This window comes from Dipodomys ordii, unplaced genomic scaffold (assembly GCF_000151885.1).
Source record: "Dipodomys ordii isolate 6190 unplaced genomic scaffold, Dord_2.0 Scaffold8, whole genome shotgun sequence".
Classification (NCBI taxonomy): Eukaryota; Metazoa; Chordata; class Mammalia; order Rodentia; family Heteromyidae; genus Dipodomys; species Dipodomys ordii.
In genome coordinates, this window is record NW_012267224.1 from 3,784,695 (window position 1) to 3,808,784 (window position 24,090).

The 24,090-nt window shown below is 43.3% G+C and overlaps 1 protein-coding gene across 7 annotated transcripts in view; it reads right to left on the reverse strand.

The window, feature by feature from the left end:
* Positions 1 to 281: 281 nt before the first annotated feature.
* Ldb2 (LIM domain binding 2) overlaps positions 282 to 24,090 on the reverse strand; it is a 305,230-nt gene continuing 281,421 nt past the window's right edge. The window contains exons 6-9 of one of the 7 annotated variants that reach the window (XM_013008878.1): positions 9,695 to 9,818; positions 6,325 to 6,476; positions 3,652 to 3,794; positions 282 to 697 (exon numbers count right to left, since the gene is read on the reverse strand). In XM_013008878.1, coding sequence (XP_012864332.1) covers positions 3,690 to 3,794; positions 6,325 to 6,476; positions 9,695 to 9,818 — 381 coding nt within the window. In that variant the 3' untranslated portion in view covers positions 282 to 697; positions 3,652 to 3,689. Of the gene's footprint in view, positions 976 to 3,651; positions 3,798 to 6,324; positions 6,477 to 9,694; positions 9,819 to 24,090 lie in introns of all 7 variants that reach the window. The other 6 variants (XM_013008879.1, XM_013008877.1, XM_013008876.1 and 3 more) reach the window with 6 other exon arrangements.

Here is a 24,090-nt window from a genome sequence, read left to right on the forward strand (position 1 = left end):
GGAGACATTCAGTATGATCTTCTCAATTAAAAACAACAACCCCCCCCCAAAAATCGGGTTCTGGTGGCTCATGCCTGTAATCCTAGCTACTCAGGAGGCTGAGGTCTGAAGATCACAGTTCAAAGCCAGCCTGGGCAGGAAAAAGTCTGTGAGACTCTTATCTCCAATTAGCCACTCAAAAAACCAGAAGTGGTGCTGTGACTCAAAATGGTTGAGCACTAGCCTTGAGCAAAATTGCTCAGGGATAGCGCCCAGGTCCTGAGTTCAAGCCCCACAACCAAAAAAAAAAAAAAAAAAGAATGCAAGAAAGAAAACCAGAGCATTGATCATTGTGGTTTAGGGATAGATCTTTGCATGGGAAAGTTGTAATTTCTCCTTGCTCCTCTCCTGAAAGTTAAGATCTGCCATTGGAACTCTACCCCACGGGTGGGGCCTATCCACAGTGGATCTCTGCCGGCAGGACCTCTTACTGGGAAGCCTGGGGTGGGGGGTTTTCTGATTTGGTCTCTTGCGTGGCTGGAGGTTTACTGCTCCACGGGCTGTTGTTTCCCAGGGCGGGTGAATTGTTGAAGTCTTCCTCGTCGTCCATGCCGTTGGCCGCATCATACTGCGTGTTTTCTAATCTAGTGATTAGCCTTTCGTCCTCGTCCCCAAACTCACCTCCCATCAGAGTTGGCTCTCCTACCACCATCACATCCTGTGAACAGCAGCTGACATTATTACAGGGAACCTTTGGGAGAGAGAAGCTCAGCTTAAAACAACAGTGGCAGGAGCTGGGGAAGACTAGGACAGACACACTCATGTGCTGTACAACAGGGGTGTGGGGTGTCATTTCTCAATGTCGGGGGTGGGGAGGAGGGCGAGACGCATATTTGCATTCTACAGGAAATAAACATTGCCTCCTGATGTAACAACCACGCGAGTTTATGTCCTTAGTGCGCAGCCTGACACCGGAGAACGAGCAATGCTAGCAATCTGCAGAAATAAAAAAATGGAGTTTTTCAAAATTAAAAAAAAAAAAAGCCACGCTTTGAACTCGCTGACACTGGGGAATTTTGAGAGGGCTTTATGGAACCTTCTGCTGGGTGATTTTTCAATACTTCCAAAAATCTGCCAATTTGATTATTGAAGGACTTTGGAAACTAGCAAGTGAAAGGGGATTTGCATAAGGTGCCATTCTGGAATATTCACACAACTCATTCCAAGTGGTATTTGCTCTGTCCCAAGAATGGTAGGCATTTAACTGAAGACAGCATCTCTAGCATTTCTCTCTCTTTAAAAATTTTTTTTTTCCTACTCAGCCAGGCCCTTTTATGCAGCCAATATCCTTGACATTCTGCTACTTAATTATGGTAATTAATTTAGGTAAAGTTTTCGATAAAAACAATGTTCACACTGATTTGACAATTTGCATAGCTAATTAAGTCATTAGCAAAAACCTGCTGATTGCCAACAAGCCCTGAATTTACCATCTGTTATTTCATGGCGCCTGTCACCTATCCCCACACAGGCAACCCTGCTACCAATCTGGGCAGTAAAGAGAACCAGTCCATCCAGCTGGTGCCATAAAAGGAAGATGAAGAGAGCTAATTATAATTATACTGATGAAGCTGGTCGTCATCAGAAGTGGAAGCATGCAAGAAGAATCCATCTAATCACTCCTTTAAGTACAAATTGTCCTTCCGTGCAAACAAGAAAATCACCTACTGTAGCAGGGAGCCCCGTACAGTCTGCAGCTGGAGGAAGGCAGGATGGGGAAGGGATGGGTGGATGCACAGGCAGGGCACCATGCTGGCCTCTTTGTTCAAAGGGAACCATATGGGTTGGTGGGTGATCTGGGCATGGACCTGGACACCTGTCAGGTAGATTTCTGGGCACGTTTGAGCAATACTTTACTTAAAAGTATCATGCTTCAGATGGAGCTACTGTCAGCCTCCACAAGAGCAGAAAAGGCTCTTGGACCACATGATTTTGGAGTTGGACAGTGTGTCTCTTGATAAGGAGGCTTGTTCTATGAAGTGCTTTGAAAACTGGGATTTTAACGAGAGAAGGTGTTTCCGGAAGTATAATAGAAAACTGCCCAGGATCAAGAGAAGGGGATGGGATCCTCTGATTTGATGCAAACAGGATCCACTGAACACATCTCTTAATCCTTACTTGATCTATTTGGGGATGGAAAACCTTGCTTCACCCTTTTCCTCGAGTTAGGAGAGAGAGTCGATACATTTTCCAACCATGTTTTCTAGTCACTCTTGTGAATGGATAAAAAAAAACAAACTAATTTTAAAAGCGCATCATTTGAAAGTGAATGATATTAAAAAACATCCCTGACATTGTAAATTCTTAAAGTGTGTACTTGGTTAACTCAGCAATAATGGTGCTGGTAGGGTACTGAACTGGGTGCTTCCAAGAATGTGGTTACTAGGCAACAAAGAACCAGAAATGACTCTGACATATATAAGGACTCATGAGGACTCTTAAGATGAGATGCAAAATAGACATAGTCTATTTGACTGGCAAGAATGGCAACAGGGTTTTAGATGGGATGTGGGTACTATGCAGATGTGCGAGCATGATTCAGTTAGCAGCACAGCTGCCCTGTGGCCCGTTGGGGTTGTCCAGATAGGAAAGTGTCACTTAGTTACAGGCAATTAGGAGACTCAATTATGATCAGGAACAAAGGCAGATAGAAAAAAATAAGACAAGATTGGCCAGAGCACGACATGAAAATTAATCTCGCTGAATGACGTTTGCACAGCATACTTTGAAAGGCTAAAGAAACACATGCATTAGGTATCACTGGAAGGGAGAATGATGTTAGGTCTGCATTAGTATTGCAAGTTTGGATGAAGTCACCCAGAGAGCTGAGGAAAGTGTGAGGAGGAAGCAGGATTTGAAAACATGAAGGAGAAACAAGAAGCAGTCTACAGAAGTTCCCAGCACGACAGATGTATTCATGAGAAAACAACAGTCATGCAAGAAGTGTGCTAGGCAAGTGCTAGTTAAGTCACTTGAAATAGGGCTAACAGAAATTTGTCATGTATGATGAGACCTTTGGTTGCTTTCTCTCTCTCTCTCTCTCTCTCTCTCTCTCTTTTCTAGAAACAATTGCAAAAGATGCCCAGAATAGGTGTTTTCAAGCATGGTATGTTTCAGAGTGATACCACACAAGTCTGATTGGTTATGCATATTTGTGTGTGTGTACGTGTATGTGCATGTTTGGTGTTTTTATGACTGATAGATGGAAAGCTGTGTAAAGACTATGTACAGGAGGCCTCTCAAGTATTATATGCATATTTCTACTCGGGTTTTTTTGTTTGTTTGTTTAAGACCTTTACAGTAGGATGACTCTGCTCTGGTTGACTTTGGCACATTCTGGATACTCTCTAACTGGAGAGCAGGACCTGTAGTTTTCTCCACCCCTGCATCTTCCAAAATCCCCGGACATTGGCAGTGAAAGCACATTTCCTTCCTGTTGCCAGCCTGGAAGTGCCGCTAGGGGTCACAGGGAGGGATCCATCTACAAGTAGCCCACCTGCCCTTGACACCCCACAAGGTCAACCTCTGCTCCTAGGCTGGGAGCCTGGAGGTCACCAGCTTTTGCCCATGTTTCACATCTTCTCACTAATTCCCCGTGCAAGGACCACCAACCTCTGAGGAGGACTGGAAGTGACTCCTTTCAGGGCCCCTCAATGCTTCTCCTTAAATTGGCCAGAAGGGGTCACTGCTGTTGAATGACACAGGTCTCCATCCCTCCCAGGGTTGAGGCTGCAGTTCGGGATGGCTCCTAGCCCCTGCTTATGGAGTGAGAAGCAGAATCCAAGGATTAAACCCTAGTCCTGGCCACATACCACATGCTGCCTCAGCAGCTAAGCAGACGCTGGCTGTGGTCATGGGACCAGGCAGCCCATGCCTGCAGACATGATTTCTATTCAAACAGAAAGAGCGTGCTGATGAGTCCATAGGCAGAGTCAAAAGATGTGGCAGCTATAAGCGACCACATGCTTATCATCTAATGTCCATTCAAGTTGAAGATACCTACAGATTTACACACTTCCCTAACCTAGTTTTCTTCTCTGCCTCTCTGGACCATTGCAAGTTTTGTTTTTGTTTTTTGAAATTAAACCTCTTTAATTTCAGGATGTGAGGATATATGTTGAAATTCAGCTCTCCATCTCTAGTGGTGTCTTGCTTACAAAATCTTCCCTCCTCCCTCCACAACAATCTAATATCACTTGACACAAATCCTCTACTAAAATGCAATTGGTAGTTTGGAGGACAGGGACATAATAGAATAGGAAAAATTATGTTTTTTTTAAAAAAATAAAATTGAAATGATTCTGTCTAGATCAAGGATGTAAAAAATACACAACATGAAAACTTTCACTCTCAACTTCTAAACCCATGGCAGACATCACTAGTGGATGACCCATCAAATCTAGTCGAGGCCTTAGGATCTTTTCAATACTATATTCTGTGAGTTGGCAGGAGATGAAACCTTCTCATTCTCTAGATTAGATAGTGAGCTCCCCAAGAAAAGAGTCTGTGTCTCTCTCTTTTTTAAAATTTTGGAATTACAAGTATCTAACAGTGTGGTGCATGTACTAGGAACTCAGAAGTTACTTGTTCAACTGATCTGCATTTTTGCAGCTCCTGTGCCTTTCAATAGCTATGCCACCCTTCTAGAATTCTCTGACATAGCCTTCAATCCTTTGCTACTAGAACATTGTTAGTTCCTAAAGCACTAGGACTGGAGGAGTAAAGGGGCTAGTTGTGTATACAATTTCAGCCAATTTGTTTACATCATATTGTTTTCCTTAGGCATATTTAACCAGAAGCAGCATAACTTTCTAGTACCTTATGGAAGAAACTCAGTTCCTCTCCTTTGAATTATTTCCCCCTGACCAGCTGAGGTGAAGAATGTAAAGGCCCATTCAGAAAATAGAAGATGGGAGAACTATTTCCATTATTTGAGGATTGTAACTCTTATCACCTTAACATTGAAATGGCCTCTTCCATAGCTGATGGCCACCGTCTCCAAGACCTCTTCCTTCTAATGCAGTGCACATGAAACTCTTACCCCACCATGGCCTACGGAATTTTCTGGGTACTGACAGGCTTGATTTTTGTCTAAAGAGAACTGACCAACAGAAAGTAGGTAAAAGAGGGCGGGGACAGAAAGGAACATTTGGAAGTGGGGACTGTGCATGGCAAATTCCACTCTGATGGAAGGAGATGGAGCAGGGTCAGGATGAGTTGGGTGAAGAGAATGGATGGTGGTGCTGGTGGTCGGAGGGGGTGACAAAGTCCACAGAAGTAAAATCACACTGGTGGAGGGAAGAAACCAGAAATGGGGTGCAGCTCTGAAGACATAGTGTTAAAGGTGGTCCATGAAGTACCAAGAAGGGTTGGCAGTAGAATGAGCGTCAAAGACCTGATGACAGGGTGGAGCGACAAAGGCAGCAGAGAAGGAAGGAAACCCCACAAGGACCTGTGGAAGGAAAAGAAAGGATGGGTGCTATTTGCAGGGGGAATTCAGAAGCCATCCTCTCAACCTGGAGCCAGGGCATCGGAGGCAGGAAGGAATTAGGCAGAAGGGACACAGATCAGAAGAAACAGGTGACAGACAGTCCTTCACAGTCCACACTATTTGGAGTCTACCCTCAAGCTACCAGTGTGGTCGGCCTTTGTCCAGACCCAGAAATGAAAGAAAGAGGCCAAAGGGTCAAGAGACTTGAGACCAACCCAAGGACTGACCTCCCCCTGAGCTAGTGGAATGGACAAAGTGAAATCTATTGAGCTGCATTTCTACCCCCCAAACCCCCTCTCCCGGCTGCAAGTTAATGACCTGCGTCTTAAAACAAGAGGGGCTGCCCATGTGGAGAAGGCCCAGGCAAATTACAGTAAGGCGCCAGAGCTCTGGGGGCCAATTTCTAGCTATGCACAGGGTCTCCAGAGCTAGTGTGGAGAGGCCCTAAGATGCCAATGGAGCATGTTGCAAAGTGCTATTTTAATTAAACCTTAAGTGACATATCTCCTGTCTGTGCCTCTGATGGCTTTTTAATTCAGGTCTCATTGCAGCATCAACTCTTCATATGCCCTCCTAATTCCTGGTTGGCTGAGGAGCCTTCCCATGGCAGGCTTCCGCCCTCCCAGCCCACATCATGCCAGCCTTGCCCCCGCCACCCCCTCCCACCTCCAACCTGCCCAGATAGTTGTTGTTGTTTTTTCTTTTCAAGCCAGAAGAGACTTTAAACTCAAGTCCCTTAAGTAGGGAGATGGGCTAAAGCAAGATTTCAGGCCTAAGAGGAAAGCGAGACTTACAGGTACCTGACTGGACAGGCTCAGGTTTGCCGCCGTGGTCTTCTTCTTGCTCCCGGTGCTGTTGCTGGCGTTTCCAGCGCTGCTGTTGGAAGTGCTGCTGGTGGAGTTTTTTCTTTTTCTCCGTTTGGTGGTTGGTTGCCTCGTGGGTTCCGCTACAATACAGAAGGGGGAAGAAGAATCCATTCCAGGGGGTAGCTTTCAGGCTAGTATTCCCCCAGTCCAGCAACAGAGACTTTGTACCTTGTTCATGTAACTGCAACCCCTCTGTGCAGAATTTTTACAATGAAACATGTACAAAAAAAATAGAAGACTTAGGAATAAAACCATTGTATCATCAAAAAAAAAGAGTGGACTATTTTTAAAAATGTCCATTTTTTGTCACTTTATAAAAAATTAGGAGAAGAAGCTCTTGTTCATTTTTAACACAACAGATATGATTTTCCCCCTCCTGCCTGTAGATAAAATGATGCTTATTCAACAATTCCTTGTAATTATAGTCCTTTCATTTACAACTGTGTAGATATGAGCTACACATACAACTCTCATAACTGAATTGAAAATATTTTTACTTAAGAGAAATGCTCGGGAAAAATATCCCCTGGACTACTTTCTCTTTCTAATAAAGGGAGGAAGTCTCCTGGCACCCCTAGAAGATACAGGCTATGAGACAAGTATAAACTGCGGCCAGTTGCTTTGGGATCTGTGTGCAACAGTGCCCCCTACTGGTTCAGGGCCACACTGCAGCCTGCCTCTACTAAACCTTGCTAGTCTCAAGAGAAGACAAAAGCATTAGTTTGCTGGGCCCTGTATATGCGTTTCAGGATGAATTTTCAAACTCTGTAGGAGTACCCACAGTTTGGATTGTGGTATTTATACACTTCTAGCAATGTGCTGGCATAGCCAGTACATTAATGAAGGAAAACTAGACCTCTTTCAAGAAATGACCATTCAGAAACAGAGAAAATCTTCTAGCTGTGATGGGGGCAACTCCTTACTAGAAATATAGGGACTCAAGAGTAATGCATGGCACAGTGAACTTATTTATTGTCTATTACATATAATGATTTACTCCATGCAATTCTGTTTGTTTCCTGTGTGTTAACTATTTTATATTCTAAACAACCCAATTAACTGGGTGTTATTATAATCTTTGTTTTGAAGAAGAGAAAATCTTTGAGAAAGCCTTTCCCATGCAGTTGCTGAACAAGTTGGCAATGTCAGGTAAGATGGTCCCTGTTGAGAACTCAGTTATTGGACTTGAAATAAATTTAATAAACTTATTAAAACTTCTGTGATGCTCTGGCAGTCAAGGGGAGGGGTTTTATTTTTGTTAAATATTTTTATTGTATAGATACTGTACAGTGGGGTTACAGTTACATGAGTAAGGTAATGAGCATTGCTACCCCTCCTTTGTTTTCCCCCAGCCATTCCTTCCCTCTCCACCTCCCAAAGTTGTAGAGTTTGTTTTTAACATAGCGGCTTGTACATCTCATTTTACAATGGGTCAGTCTGTATTCTTGTTTCAGCATTTTGTTATTTCCCTTTGAGGAGGGGTTTTCTAATGAGGCTCATTTCAAAGATAGTTTAAACCACAAAGTTATTCCTGACACTAATTGAAAGAAAGATATGGGATTGTGCTACTTTTCCTTCCATGAATGGTTTGCTCCTTTTGCTCCAAGGTTTACCATCTGAACATCTCTTTCAATTACCTTGTGGGTGCTTATTTTGGAGAATAACAGAAAGAAGAAATAGATTTGTCCTAGATCATGAAGTTGGAAGAAAACTTGAGTGTGACATTTTATGCCAAGCACAGATACCAAGGCTTACAGAGCATTTTGATCTGAGCTCCAGAATATAAATTTACTACCTTTGGAAAAAATGCATCTGTCCTTATTTACTCATAAAAATTTGGAGTAAATGCATCTGAAATGAACATTCTCGACATTTCTCTTAGTGATGGTGGTTGTTGTAGTGAGTGCAAGGCCTCTGGAGACACCAGACCTTGTGTGTGACATTGTCTACATGTGTTAGCTATGATACTTACTTGGGCCAAGTACAGCTCTATGTCTCAGGCCTCACTGTGTCCAATGGGCCAATAATAAATATGTCATAATATATTTCCTTTAGTGTAAAATTCCAAGTGCCTACTACCTAGTAGGGTCCAATAATTAATTATTGAGAATGGATGAGGGAATGAATGAATGATATGAGTTATACATTCCTATGTGGGAAACTATAGGTGCTCAAAGCATTTAGTGTGTGAGTAGATATTTTTCATAAAGACTTATTGATATTGAAGGAGGAAATAAAGCCAATTTAAACCCACTTGATATACTTTGAAAAATAATATTATAAAAGTCTAAAATCCACCAAAGATGGAGTGAAATGATTCTATGTAAAAATACCACTTATTTTCTTGGTTTTCTAAGTATGTATTTGGTTAAATCTTCTATAATCATTTTATATAAAGCCCCTGGCTAATTACCAGTAGAAGGTGACCATTATATTTTGTAATTCAAAGAGCTATGTGCCTCACGTTAATAATTACTCTTTATAAAAATAATTTTTAGCAAATGCATACATTTTGCTTGTATGATCAATGAGGCTCAGCACAAGCCTGGGAGTGAAAATGTATTAGACAGAAAGACAATTAACAATGACTTGCAGCAGTAATTTCAGAACCCCAGCAGGAGACTATAGTATCTAAACTGCAGTCTAGAGAGGTGAGGGAAAGGCAGTGTTTTATGTATTCTTCTCATGATCAGACTGACTTCTGATAGAACACATCTTGAAAAATAGAGCAAACTTTATGTACCTTCTTTGTCCCTCTCCCTCTCTACTGCCCCTCCTCTCCTTTTCTCCCTTCCTCTCTCCTCCTTACCTTTTTACCTCCATCTCTCTGAACTGCTCTCCCTTCTTCTCTCTCCACCTCTTTTCTTTCATTTCTCTCTACTCCTTCCTTCCCGCTTTCCTTTCTTCCTCCTTTCCTCCTTCCTTTGTTCTTTCTTCCCTCCCTCCCTTCCTTCCTTCCATTTTCTACATTCTTAAAAACTAGATTAGGAGAAGCCAGCAGTCTAGTCTATTGTAACAATTCACACATTGGGAGACAGAAAAGCCTGATTCTGATCTTGGCTTTGCCAATAACCTTCTTGATGATTTTGAATAAACAGTTCTACTTCTCTAGGTCCTAATCTGTAAGCAGGAAGACGATAGCTAATCCTGATGCTATTCCATATCTCTATGTCCAAAATCATGGCCAAGATATCCCTGACAAATAACATTGGGTACATTTAGGATTTCCTCTTTTCATCCCCGGATACAAACCTCTGCAGAGAGACTTAGAACGACAGTGACGAATGAGTGGACCTACCTGGTGGGGCCACCATCCGCTGCCACTTCTGAAACAAGCAGGTCTTCAGGCAGTCACGAGGACTGAGGTTGTAGGTTTTGTGTCTCGACATCAGTTCCTGCATTGGCTCCAGTATTACACACAACTGCAAGAGGTTCAGAGACATTGGTATCCTGCTACTTGATGATATTAATTATAATAAATAACGTGAACAGCTGGAATCAGTTAGACAGCTTATGGGTTCTTTTCTTTCTTTCCCTGGTTTTCATTTTCCCTATCCACATTTGTGGAGAAAGAAATATTACCAGCACTTGATTATACTCACTTAATAGAGTATCATTTATAATATATTACAGCTGATTTTGATTTTTATACACACACAGGCATATCCTCTATATAGATTCTGGGTATACACACAGCTCGATTATGAATTCGGAGCACTCTGGCTGTTGATCGTGTTTGTAGAACCACACACTGTGAGCTACAATGCTAGCTTATGCAGATTATCTGGCAGTGAAATCCAGCTTTTAAATTTTGGAGAGCAGAGTGGGATGTACAGATACTTTTTGATACTAATTTGTATAAAGGCAGATGATGAACATTGTTATTTTTTTGTTCACATGTACTCATTTCCATTTTACCCATGAAAAGAATATAAATAGCATATGCCAGTATTCTTTTAATATGGGAGTTTTTAACTGAGATTTTGCCTGGGTCACCTGGCTCTTTCTCTTGGTTAGAGTTTTCAACTTTACTTTGGGTCCAGATATCTGATGACAAAGATTAATGAATGAACCAAGAAGGTAAAACAATTAAAGACTATTGTAGAATTCCTTCTGGAGCCAGCCTATCAGACTACCACTGCTTGGGGAGTACTGAACTGCTGAGGACCAAGGCCTGCAAGTGGAAAGATGTCTGAATCGCAGTTACAATGACAGTGATACAAATATAGCATTATCCCAGTCCATGTGGAAAAAGCATCATTTTATGAAAGACACATGCGTAGCCTCCAGCTCCATTGTTCTGTCTTCCTTATGAGTTCCTCTCTTTACATCATTTTTCACATCGAACACTTCCCCTGGGGCCATGTTGCCTTTTGCCCACTGAATTCTAATGGCCAATCCTTAGCCACTGCCTGCGCATCCTTGACAACATAGTGACTTCTTTCATAACACCTTCCTCCCAGACGTGCACCGCTCACCGCTCCCTGCACAGGCTGGGCTCCCCTACTGTTCTCTTGTTGCACCCAGCACTTTCTGCTGCCTGGACTTCTTAGATTTTAGAACCCTCTGCTCTAAATTCTTGCCTTTTCTACTAGACAAGACATTCTTTGGAAGCTGAGATTGCACCTCTGATCTCCATATTTCCTTTTAAAAATGATTCAAATAAATGGATGTATTTAAGGAGTGATTCTTAGAAAGACTGGAAGATCTTTCCTGGCTAATTTTCAAGGTGAGATCTAAGGAATGTCTCGAACAAAATCAGGTGGGCTGATGATTAAAATGCAGACTTCCAAGATCTGCTCCTCTCATTTCGTCTTCAATTCACATCCAAAACATCTCATATAGAATTCTGGCAAGAACACCTAAAGTTTGAGGTAACCTGTTCTATACATTCTGCATGAAAGACAGTAGAATCAGCAAGATATACACAAATCTGTAGTGGTCTCCTGTTCTACCGAATCAATTTTCTCTGGCTCCCTTCCCTCCTGTTCAAATCTATCTATGATGGTTCTATAATTACCTTTACTTAGAACGAGTCTTTAAGCTGGGTGCTGGTGGCTCATGCCTGTAATCCTAGCTACTTAGGAAACTGAGATCTGAGAATCATGATTTGAAGCCAGTCTGGGTAGGAAAGTCCATGAGACTCTTACTTCCAATTAATCACAGAAAAAGCCAGAAGTAGTACTGTGGCTCAAGTGGTGGAGTCCTAGCCCTTTGAGCAAAAGGAGCTCAAGGCCAGTGCCCAGGCCCAGAATTCAAGCCCCAAGGCCTCCCCCGCACCCCCAATTCATTATCCCTTTTAACCCACTGATGACCTAAACTTGCTAAAAACCAATAACCTCATTTAAGGGTCAAATATCTTTCATTTGTAGTTTATCTGGTTTCAAATCTTTTGCTGGGAACTACAGGTTTCTGCCCGCAATTCTAGCTACATAGGAAGGTGAGATCGGAAGGATCATGGCTTCAGGCCAGCCTGGGCAGAAAACTTCATCAGATCCCATCTCAATGGAAAAGCTGGGCATGGTGGTATGACCCTGTGATCACCGCAATGATGGGGAACCTAAGGTAAATGGATGTGTGTCTGGGCAGGAAGTAAAGCTGAGTGACAGTGTTGGTCTTAGTAAGCTTGAGATTCTGAGTATAAAGCACAGTACCCTCCCTAGGTATTGGGCATTTTTTCCCCCTAGCTAATCCTCAGTATCTCTCCCTTCCCCTTCAAAAGCTTGAACAATGCAAGTGCAATGTTGGCCCTTAGGACAGAGCCACTGAATTCTGGGAAAGCATTGTTAGAAACCCAGAAAAGGACATGTCATGACAGATTTTGATCGGACTTTTTTTTTTTCTTAATTTGGAGCCCTTCGTAAAGTGTAAAATGTTGGTAAGGAAAAACCATTGAAAGAGGCTGAATTGCTGCATGCACAATGAACTCCATATTCCAACACAATCCGTGCATATTCCCTATTAAGAATTCCTTCCTGGAAATCAGAGTCTGTGCACCAAATGGTGTGAAAGATTCCCCAATCATCTGTACAAGCAAATTTCAGAATGAATCATTCCTTGCAGAAGCACCGCCACACTCAGGGAAGATATCTGTATCTATTATTTTTTTTTTTAAGTATAGTAGGGCAGACTTTCAGAGAAATTCTAGGGAGTAGGAAAATTTTTAATAAAAAGTTAGAAAAGGTTTTTAAACTATTTTCAAACTATTTTCTTTGGTTTTATTTCCTTTTCATTGCAACTGAGCTTACAATGGTGTTAAATACATGGGTGGACTAGCATTAGCCTGGGTCTACTGGCTAAGAGCTAGAGGTATGGATTTTGTCTGTGTGTATCTTTGTGCAAGCTATTTAATAACTCAGGCTTTCAGGTTCACCTGTACCACAATACCCATGTTGCATATTGCGCAAATGTGAGATCACATTTCTAATGTATAAGAGCTTGACAATCTGGGGGTATTAGGCTTGAATATTAGCAAGCACAAAGTAGATTGTGAAATAAACCACACGTTATTGTTTTACATCCATAAAACATGTTTCCAGCTTCTTCTTCAGTGTCAAGCACTCAGCTCAGTGTTAGACACACACACACACACACACACACACACACAGGTTTATGCACACACAAATGAGAATATCACAATCTCTGCCCCCTTCAAAATGATCCAAATGTATTAAACCTTCCCTGGATTCATGGTTCAAGCATCTCAGGAAATCACATCCATCTGATGCAACTATTTTTCATCATATGACAAGTTATATGGCAAAGACAACTCCTTTGGACCCGGAAATGGTTACCAGCTTCAAGCAATCTATGCACTGGGAGAGCTACATTTATTCTGAAAACTCATTATTGCTTTTGTTTTTACAGTGCATTTCCTCTCTGGGTATTGGGCATTCCTCCTCTCCCCAACCACAAGCACACACCAGGAACTAATCCTCAAAAATCTCTCCCTTCCTCTTCAATACAAACAATATCTTCTCATCATTTGTAACCCACCCCTAAGGAGCTTGCATCTCTCCATGCTAATCAAGAATTCCTAAAGTCATTTGCTTGCAGTGGAGAGGTCCTGGGCTGGAGAGGCAGCTCCCTCCCCTCTTTATTCATGTACGCAGATTAGATTAGGTGTCCTATCTGCTGTGCTGACACAGTGGCTTTGCTGGGCTGTGTGCTGTAGGTGGCAGAACTAACTCAGATAAGAGCCTCTCTTCTGGGCAGCCCGCCATTGAACCACTGAATGCTGGCAATAGCAAAGACCTGGAGTGTTAGGAAATGCAATCAGGAAGACTGTTGTGGGAGTGGGGTCCTGCAGTCACTAACCAGATTTCCTTGGAGCTGTGTTTCCTGCCTCCTCTAAGGTCTCCCATGTTGAGAATCTGGTGAAGGCTATGCAGATCGTCTTTCCATTTTTGTGCAAAATGTATGCATGAATCCTCTATAATCCCAGTCATTGCTCGGGTATGTCCCCTTCCTTGTCTGTGGGAAGGATAATCCAGGCTACAACATTTCTTTCCCCTGTCCTGCACATGCACATATGTACACAGACACACAGACACACAGATCATCATCACCCCATTTATACATGTGCTCATGTAAACACACACACATACACACACACACACACACACACACACACCATCCCACTTATACATACACATTAGTAGAAATGAGTGTAATAAAACAAGCTCCACTGGTTTGGAAGAATAATTTTATTGCAGTTAAACCTACTACAAAGTTCCCAGAGGACCGGGTTCTTTGCTTGAAAAGAAAGGCCACATTCAGCATAGCTGCAGCAGCCTGCCTTGGGGGTTGCAATTCAGTTTGGTCTCCTCTTCCTGTGGTGTTGGAAGGGACCATGAGAAATCCCAGGATGCAGCAGAAAGGGGTAGAACCAGCAAGGCCTGCAAGCACCCTCTGATTATGAAGCACTTCAGCATTCAGTGCCTGTTCAGATCACTTAGAATCCCAAAGAAAGCCACAGATTGTCCTGGCAAAGCTGGGAAGGCAGTGGCTTGCAGATTAGTATTTTAGGCTGGCCTTGCTCCCCTGTGTTTCTGATGTCACTTTCTAGAATTCGGGCTGCACACTGACTTTTTGAGTAAAGAATTCTATAATCACAATAGGAATTTGCCGATGAGTGGAGGGCTGAACCAAAGGAGGGAGGAATGGATGGACAGATAGATGGATAACAGATAACTTTGGTCAAATTAATAGCAAGGAGTCATTTGTTGCTGGCACAAAGATCAGGTATGGTCCTGTAGGCTTAGAAGTGAGCAGTTTGTCCATTTGATAAATGACTGATTGGTTCCTCAGTGAGGAATGTGTACAAGTGTGTATGTGTTGGCCAGATGGACGACAGCTTGGTCCCAAGACTCCTTTGATTTTGTACTCAGAGATGCAAAAGTGGGCAGCACATTATTTTGGTATTGTTTGATTTTTAATTGGGCAGTCCTCCCAGAGGAATTGGATTCTCTTCAACTGCCCGTTCACACACTCTTCCATACCACTCACCCACAGAACTGAAGAAACACGTAGTACTTGCTAGTGTTGGTCATGAGCTACAAAGACAGCATGGGTGGACATTCTGTTAATTCCAATCCAGCCTCTGACTGATACCAACACCTTAATTCTAACTTTTTTGGGAAAGATATCCTCTGGGCTTGAACCACCAACTCTTTGTTCTTAGGTCAGTCTGTTCAGGGATGTTGGATGGCCTTTCTCAGGCCTTTCCTTTTGCTTCTTTATGACTCTAAGGTCTTTTCTAGTCAGTTGAATGAAGGGTTAGCAAATGTGGCCATGTCTACTTATCATCTATAGGTACTTCATGCTATAGAAAAGTTGAATAGTTGGACAGTTCATGTAGTCCACAAACCCCCAAAGATGAGCAATCATACCCTTCAAAAAATAATCATTGTCCCCGGATTTAGACAGAACTAGTCTAAGGAGGTGGTCTGCAAACAATTTGTCAAAGCTATGGAACACGAGGAGCTCAGACCAGAGTTCACTCAGTTCAGAGTTTCCTTCATTGAGACAGTTCTGCATAAAAAAAGTCAGATGCACTAAACAACATGGCCAGATTGACATAGTCAATTTATATTCTGAGGACAGCTTCTTATGTGTTGTGGGCCAGCAGGTGTTTATTGACAGAAAACCAGACTGAATCATACCAGTTTGAACCACTAAGGTCCAGTTCCAATCCCAAACCCCAGATTCTGAAGGTCTCTTCCTGTACAGACCTTTCTGCCTTTAATATACTTACTACGAAACTCGGTATCCCCTTGTTTCTATTTCTTTTCTCGTGGAATTGTTTGTCTTTTTATCTACAGCAAGCCTTGCTTTACTTTTTACTTCGTTTTATTTAACAAGGCATTAGATCTACTCAAATATTTGTTGAGTCATAACTTAGTAATAGCTATGGCATGCCTACTCCATGTCTGTCCCTGGAGTGTGTACCTCACACATACTAATTACATCATTAACCCTTGTCACCTCCTGGCCCACTTTCACAGGTGAGGAGATTCAGACCCAAAGCCATTAAGTCCACCAGAGCTGATAATAAAGAATGTGACTCTTAGAATGTATTCAAGGTAATACAGTTCTCGAAAGGGCACAGAAGAGGTTCAGTTGAGTTTGTCTGACTCCAACCCTGCGCCATTAACTCCTCACTGCTATGTTGTTTGCCTCTGTGAACAGGAGTGGCTTAAATTGCTTCTAATATCCTGAATTCAAAGGCTTTTACTGTCTCTATGTACAACTTCTTGCACATGGCTTGCATCTAAAGACACAGGACAGGTGATACACCAGGGGTGCTGGTGTTGAAGCCAGATTTGTCTAGGTTTCAATCCCCCAAGTTTCCCATTTACTATCTATAGTGTGTTCTTGCCCAAGAAGTTCAGTTTGTCTGGATCTCAGTTTCCTCATCTGTAGATTAGGGATAATGATGCTGCTCTTGAGTGATTTGTTAATCTTTCATGCTCTGCTTGGAGCTAGGTTAGTGTTGGGGAGAGGACATTTTTTTTAATTGAAGAATACTGTTTACACCACCATCCCAGGCCTTCTGAGCTACAAGAACGTTCCCTAGGGATTAGTAAGGCTCATTCTAAAGCCAACCATATCGTCTCTTTGAGACTCAGAGGGGTCCTTGGCTATAATGCCCCAATGGGTGCTAATAAGGTTAAAGACTCATGGTATTTCTGTAGTGTCTGGTTATCGCCTCTGTGCAGAACTCAGGGATAAATATTCAAGGAAAATTCAAAACTATAAACAGTCCTGTTTCTCAGTATCTTCTTCCCATGGCTAAATCTGAACTAGAAAGATATTACAAGGTAGGGGATGAATTAAGAATATCTTTGTTAAGAGTAAAGGTTTCTCTTATTTAATGAACACTTTATGAAAGATATATTATAGTACACTGATAGGGAAAGATACTGTATGGAATTTAAAAGAAAAGCAACACAAAAGGAAAGTCATGGAGGGGGTGTGGAGAGAAAGCAAACAATGCCCACCCAGAAGCAGATAAGAAAGAAAAGCAGGCATCCTGTGAGTACGCCCACTCTGCCCTAGAGAGGAAAAACAAATCCAGGAAGGAAAGACTTTGCTGCAGAAGCCAGGCAATTCCAAAACATCAGATTATGATTTGAGTTTATTTCCTGATAGGATTAAAGGTAGATTGGTTGTCAAATTCAAACTATCCTCCCCTTTATCTGAAGATTCAACCAGCAGACCCTTTGCCTTTTCTCAATTGTTTTGCAAATCGATTACTCATGAAAGTTGTCTCATCTCTTGGACTCTGGAGTGTGGGAGCCCCATTGGGTGTGGGGAAGGAAGTCGGGTGGTAGCCAGCCTCACTGTAGCAGCCTGAGCCAGCAGGCTGCCAGTTTCACGACTTTGCTTTGCTTTCTAAACAAGAAAGCCCTTAACCACAGCTCCGGCTCACATACGGGCAACGTGGCTTGCATTGCTGTACCCCTCAGGCTGTGGAAAGGCCTAGGTACATCTCCTTTTCTTCTGATCCCACAGAAACCATTCCTAGGCTTTGTGTTTTGGCCTAGTACCCCCTTTCACAGGGCTCCTATTATTTAGTTCCTAGCTCTCAGTCCACCCCTTCCAGCTCTCTTAAGGCACGGGACAGACCCACGTATGTTATTGCTCACATGTCTTTGCCACCTGGTGTAAGGTGATGGTCAAAGTGAGTCGTGCCAGATCCAAGGAACACAAACTAGGGAGACCTAATGGTTCTGGAAGCAGAAAGTCTGGAATTGAAATGTCAGCAAGTCATGTTCCCTCTTCTTGGTGAAGAATCCTTCCTTGTCTATTCCTAGCTTCTGCTGGCTCCAAAAGTGACTGAAGCACCAACCTTCCAATCTTCCTTTTTATATGTGTGGGCTTTTCCTGTTCTGGGTCTTATCTTTGCAGAGATGGCAGCCATTGAGTTTATGACACACCCTAAATCTAGAGTGATTTTTGGCTTGAGATCCTTTGTTTCCAAGTTATAGTGAGAGCTGCCAGGTGAATTCGAAGCCTTGAAGGACCTTTTTCAGCCTACTATGTGCTTAACAAAACAAGGCAGGGGATTTGTTGCTCTCTTTGAAGTTCATCTGGCCTCTCTAGCAACTGTCACCAGACAGGTCCAGGATACTTCTAGCTTCTACCACATAGCCTGACTGCCAGTCATAATATCTATCTTTGCTCCTTTAGTCCCTGGAGTGGCATCCCTAGTTTTAGGAAGATCTCATTTATGTCGTTGCTTGTCTGGCTCTAAGTAGTATCATTATAAATAATTTGTCACATACTACCTCCTCAACTAAACCATCTGATGTGGATTTTTCCCTCTAGGTGGACTTGGATTAGCATATGTGACTTGTAAGAAATGAAGCAATATGTGAGTGGTGGCTCTTGGGTGTGTGGACGATTAAGGATTGGGCTAGGTTTAAATGCCAGTTACTTAATCCCTCACTTTAGACCAGTTATTCAATCTCTTGGCGTTTTGGTTTTCCCATCAACAAAGGCTTGCATAACAACGGTCTCTAACTGGGCTTTTGTAAGAAATAAGAAAATCTATTGAAAGTACTGAGCATAGAGAGTGCTGTCTGTATATGTAACTTCTGACTGTGGAATAACCAAGTCAGGAGCTGGTGAAACTTACTGGCATAAGTCTATACAAATCAGACAGATGTTCTTTGCTCTGTGTATCTCTCTCTCTCTCTTTCTTTCTCTCTCTCTCTCTATATATATATACACACCCACATATGCATACACATGCACACACACAAATATATGTGTATATATATATATGTATATGCACACACAACCTGAAAATTAGGGTTTGATGATATTGTAGATACCTACAGTGATCTCCTGTCCTTGGTTCTAGAAGGTTATCTCTGCTCTCCAGCATGGTAGTTAATTTGCAAAGGGTAAAGGAAACATCCTTATAATCAGTTCAGGTAAACTTTCAAACATTTTAATGACCAATTGTTGTGCCTTCGGTGGAGCCAGGGAGCCGCAAGTCAAGGCTGGCAGCTCCGGCAGCTCTAAGCAGCCTCTGGTGGACATTGTCTCTTTATTGGCAGTCACCAAATTAATTTCAAGTTTTAGGGAGAAAAAGAGCCTGTGGAATGTGTATACAGATATCTGAAATTATGTGTTTTAAGGAAGTGGAGCACATGATTAGATATCATTCTGAGGTCCAAATCCACAACATCAATGGCTGGAAACTCAAGCAGGAGAAAATGCTACAGTCTTGAAATGGAATTTCCTCTTCTGTGTAAAAACCTCAGACTTTGTTCTTAAGACCTTTAACTGATTGGATGAGGCCCACATACCTTACTCATCTGCTTTACTTAAAAATCAACTGCTTATACCAAAGGAGGAGGCTGCAATGCTTGATAAGAAATGTACGCATTATCCTGCCCATGTAATCGTAACCCCTCTGTACAGTATGTTCACAAATAAAAAATAAATGAATAAATTAAAAAAAATCAACTGCTTATGGATGGAGTTGAATCTCCCTGCTATTTTGATTTATGTTTAACCAAATAATACTATAGATCACACACACACACACACACACACACACACACACACACACACACACACACGACAAAACTAGAGAACTGAATTCTTCAATTAGTTCTACATTTATATAACCTAATATCAGCAATGGTCCTGATGTTTATGGAATAAATGACTGCTTGAACATGTACGAGGCACAATGCAAAACGAAAACAAATGGATTCAGAAATTACAAAGTGGGCCAGATGGCGTTTCATCCACTTTATAATTGAGGTAACTTGGGGCAAATCACTCAAGTACACTTCCCATGCTATTCTTCACAGGCTTCTAGATGCTCAGGAAGAACCCTGGCCATACATAGCACAGTGGGCACCGACCCCATCACCCAGGCTTCCTACAAGAGGGAGAGTCAGCTGATAAAACTGGAAGCCTGAGGGGCCAGGAAGAATGGAGGGATCCAAAGGTGAGCTAGGAGTTAGGTGAGAGAAAAGATGCCCAGAACAGAGGTTGGTAACACAACTTAGGCAGACATTTTTTTCTTTATTTTGCCTGCCTCTGCCTTCCTTCCTTCCTTATTTCCTTCCTTCCTTCCTTCCCTCCCCCCTTCCCTTCTACCTTTCCTTCCTTCCTTCCCCCCCCTCTCTTTCATACACACACCAGTTTTGGGGCTTGTTCCTAAGCTTTTGTGCTCAAGGCTGCTAGCACTCTACCACTTCATCTACAACTCCACTTCCAGCTTCTTGGTGGTTAATTGGAGATCAGAGTCTCTCAGGTTTGTCTGCCAGGGCTGGCATCACACCATGACCCTCAGATCTCAGCCTCCTGAGTAGCTAGGATTACAGCTGTGAGCCATGGACACCCGGCTCAGGCAGACACTTTTGAATGCATGTACCAATGAGACATTGGAAATCACCATGGGGTGAGCTGAGTGAGTATGGGCAAAGGAGGGATAGATTAGCGGACAGACTGTGGAGGACAGACAGGAAAGGTTCACCTCAATCAAGGCTGCAGTGTCTACCCCACAGAAAAGCTGAGAGGGCCAAATAATGTAGGCAAAAGCCATTGAAACAAACACTGAGCTGAAATACGGTAGATGTTATACTGATTGTCTTTTATCTGTTTGTGTTTCCAAAGCACTAAACTCACCAAAGGGCAAGTACTGCTGTTTAGAGTCATCTCCGGACAGAGAAGTGTGACTCCCGAGTGAGCTCCTGCTCAGGGAACAGTAGAACCTCCCTCCCCCCTCCCCTGTTCCCCACTCCCACTATCCTTTCCTCAATGGGAAAGAGATAGCTTTCCTGGCATGTGGATTCTTTTTCCCAGGGAACTTAGAGACTATGTACTTGCAGGGGATAATGTTTACATGCAAGCCTGCATAAATGGGGCCTCATTATCTCCATACTATGAGGAAGGGAATTGGGATATGTTCCTGGGGAGATGTTGGTGACTGTTTCCAAGAACATGACTATCTTGGTGGTGCAGTTGTAATCCCTCCCCAATGCTAACTGAATGGTTATGCCTGTTTCTTGTCCTGGGAATAGGCTCTTAAGACTGGTAAAGACAGATTTGGGTCCTGGGTTCTGGGGCATCATCTGCCAGCTGCTGTTTGGGGGAATCTCAGGACTGTGGCCAGTGGGATTGGTCAGTCTGGTTTCTCTTGGTGTTGGGATCTCAGAGCAATGCTGTATTTGGGAGGTTCACGTTCCTCCCCGGGCTCTCCTACGGGGTAACAGCCCTCCAGCCCTGCTCTGCCACACAGGAAAGGCATGAGTTCTCAATAATTCAGCTCTTAGATTCTCAGTTGCTCCCAGGCTACCCCATCACTGTGTGCCTGTGGGGCCCGGATGGCAGCCATTTCTCCTCCCAGGCAAAGAAGGGAGGTTGGTACAAAGCAGAATCACGTGGATGATGGCAGTGCCTTATGGAAATGGAGGTAAAGGGGGCTTTATGAAAAGGGGCTGCAGTCCATTCATTCATTCATTCATTCAGGCATGCATGCAACACACTTTTATGACCATATCTTTTCTAGCTGCTGGGAAAAAAAATCACAGCCTTTAATGGAATTAGAGTCTAATAAAGGAGGAAGAGAATAAATACATAAAGCAACAAATAGATAGTGATGATATCAACTCCCCCCTCCCCAGTCCAAAATAAAAAGGAAAGAAAAAAGAAGAGAAGCGTATGTCCTCAGAAGAGTTGAAAATCCAAATACTTCGACTATAGGGCTGTGAATAGGAGGAGTAATGGCTCTGCAGAGATGTCTCCGCCCTAAATCCTTGAATCTCTTTGGATATGGAGTGGTATGGGAAATTAAGGCTGCTAATCAATGAACTTTGAGATGGAAGGATTAGACTGCATTATCAATGTAAAACAAGAAGTATCATGGTGGTTTATTTCAGGGGTCAACTTGACTGGATAAGGGATGTGAGGAGAGTTCTTAAAGTTCTGAATGTATCCGCCTGAGCGCTTCCAGCAGGAGTGGGGAGGGCAAAGAGCGAGGGTGTAGGAGGGAAAATGTCATTAAAATGCTTTGTGTCCATGTGTGCAACTGGAATGCATTGATGAAGCTTGTTGGGATTGGAGGGGGTGGGGGGAGGGAAAGTGATGGAGGGCGTGAGCTACTTTGGCATATATAATTGAAAATGCCCCCCGCAAATAACTAATTGATGTTAACCATTCGTGTGAGAAAAAGAGAACCTCGAGAGGAGAAGTGGGGATGGCTGGAGAGAATGGAAGGGGGAAGGAGAAGATGGGTCAGTGGGCAGTGAGGAGCTAGACCACGAATGCTTTGGCCTGTGAGTCAAAGGCTTTGAGGTTTCTGTGGGGGCTGCTGATGTGGAGAGCCACCTGAGAATGGGGGAGGAGGGCTGACTAAGAAGCTTGAATCTGCATCTTCAGCCCGCACTGCTGAAGAAAACACATGTGTGTGGCTGCAGCAGCTCAGCCTGTACCGTCTCCGCAGTGTCAGCCACCTTCCGAGCTCCTGAGGTGTAAGCAGGTGCTCATAGCAAGGCCAAGGATTGGAAGAAAAGGAGATTGTGATATGTGAGGAGAAATCTGGCCTCTAAGCCAATCGATGAAGGGCATGAACCTTGTGAAGGTGAAGGCTTTATATACAAAGCCCAAGTCCACTCTGCAACGCAGATGTTGGACACTCAGTGGAGAACACAGCATAACTGTCCACTTGAGTTCATGCAGGGCCAGGCTGCAAACCAAGCCACTGGGAAGCCATATTTCAGTGTGTTCAATATATCCATGCTTTCATGGGAAAGCTGCAGAAGGAGGAACGTTACCATCATAAAACTCTTTCTGAGCTTGATGATAAACCCCTTGCCAGCTCTAACCACGTCCAGCACTTGGTGTCTGGATACGTGGCTCAGGTCTCACATGTGTTTTCCCAGCTAATCCTCCCTGTACTCTAAACTCTACAGATAAACAGAAGACCAATGGGAGACCAGAGAGAGTGAGGGATGGATTCAAGATTGCATAACTTTTAAGAACTTGTTAGCTTTGATCTTGAACTTACCCTCAGAACAAACCAGTTCCCTCTCGGTTCCCTCTCATGGGGCTTGAACTCATGGCTTGAGCACTGTCCCTAAACATTTTTGCTGAAGGCTAGCACTCTACCACTTTGAGCCAAAGTTCCACTTCTGGTTTTCAGGTGGTTAAAATTGGAGATAAGTATCTTAAGGACTCTTAAGCCCGAGCTGGCTTTGAACCATGACCCTCAGACCTCAGCCTCCTGAATAGCTAGGATTACAGGCACGAACCACCAGCACGCAGCTTCCCTCTGTTTTATTCCATATACCCTGTGTTGTAGTGAGCTGAATAGATATGCCTTAATGGGGCTGGAGTCCTAGCGACAAAAGCAGAGATCAGTTTTGTATCAACAGAAAGGTGCACTTAGTAAGTAAGAAGAAGAGCAAAGTAATGGGAAAGGAAAAGAAAGGAGAGAAGGAAGGAATGAAAGAACAAAGGAAGGGAGAGAGGGTGGAAGGAAGGGAAGGAGAAGAGAAGGATGGAAGCAAGGGAGGAAGGAAGATAAGCTGGAAGGAAGGAGGGAGGGGAGCAGGGAGGAAGGAGGATGGGAGGAAGAGAGAGTCACGGCAGAGTGACTGATGAGTCCTGGGCACACGCACACGTGGTGAGCATGGCCACATTTCCTCATCAGCAAAACCAAGTCAGAGCTGAGCAGCCACCCTTGCTCCGGTGTCACTTGAAAATATGCATCGCTTCTAATCTCATTGCACATATTTCCCACAGATAGCATGACAAGCCTCAAGAGGAATCACAGACACAGTCATTTCCTCCTTCCTTCCACTGTTATCCGTGTGTGTTGGGCGGGGAGGGGTGGGGAGCGGCGGGGAGCGGGGGGTCTCCTGTCCTGTCTTGTCCTCTGCCCCGTAGGTATCTCTTTGCTTCCTGCACCTTTAGGACATACCTGCTGTGTTCTTTACAAAAGATCTTAGATAATGGTGAAAATCAATTCCTCTTGGAGACAGTATGTTGATCCAATACACTAGAATTTGTGGCTTCCATCTTCTGTGTGTGTGTGTGTGTGTGTGTGTGTGTGTGTGTGTGTGGCTGACAACTGTCTAATGCTGTTCACTTCCAATGTTGACTCCCCAGATACGAGGGAGAATGGTTTCTCAGGCCCCTTGGCTGGGCCAGGGGCTGGGAGAA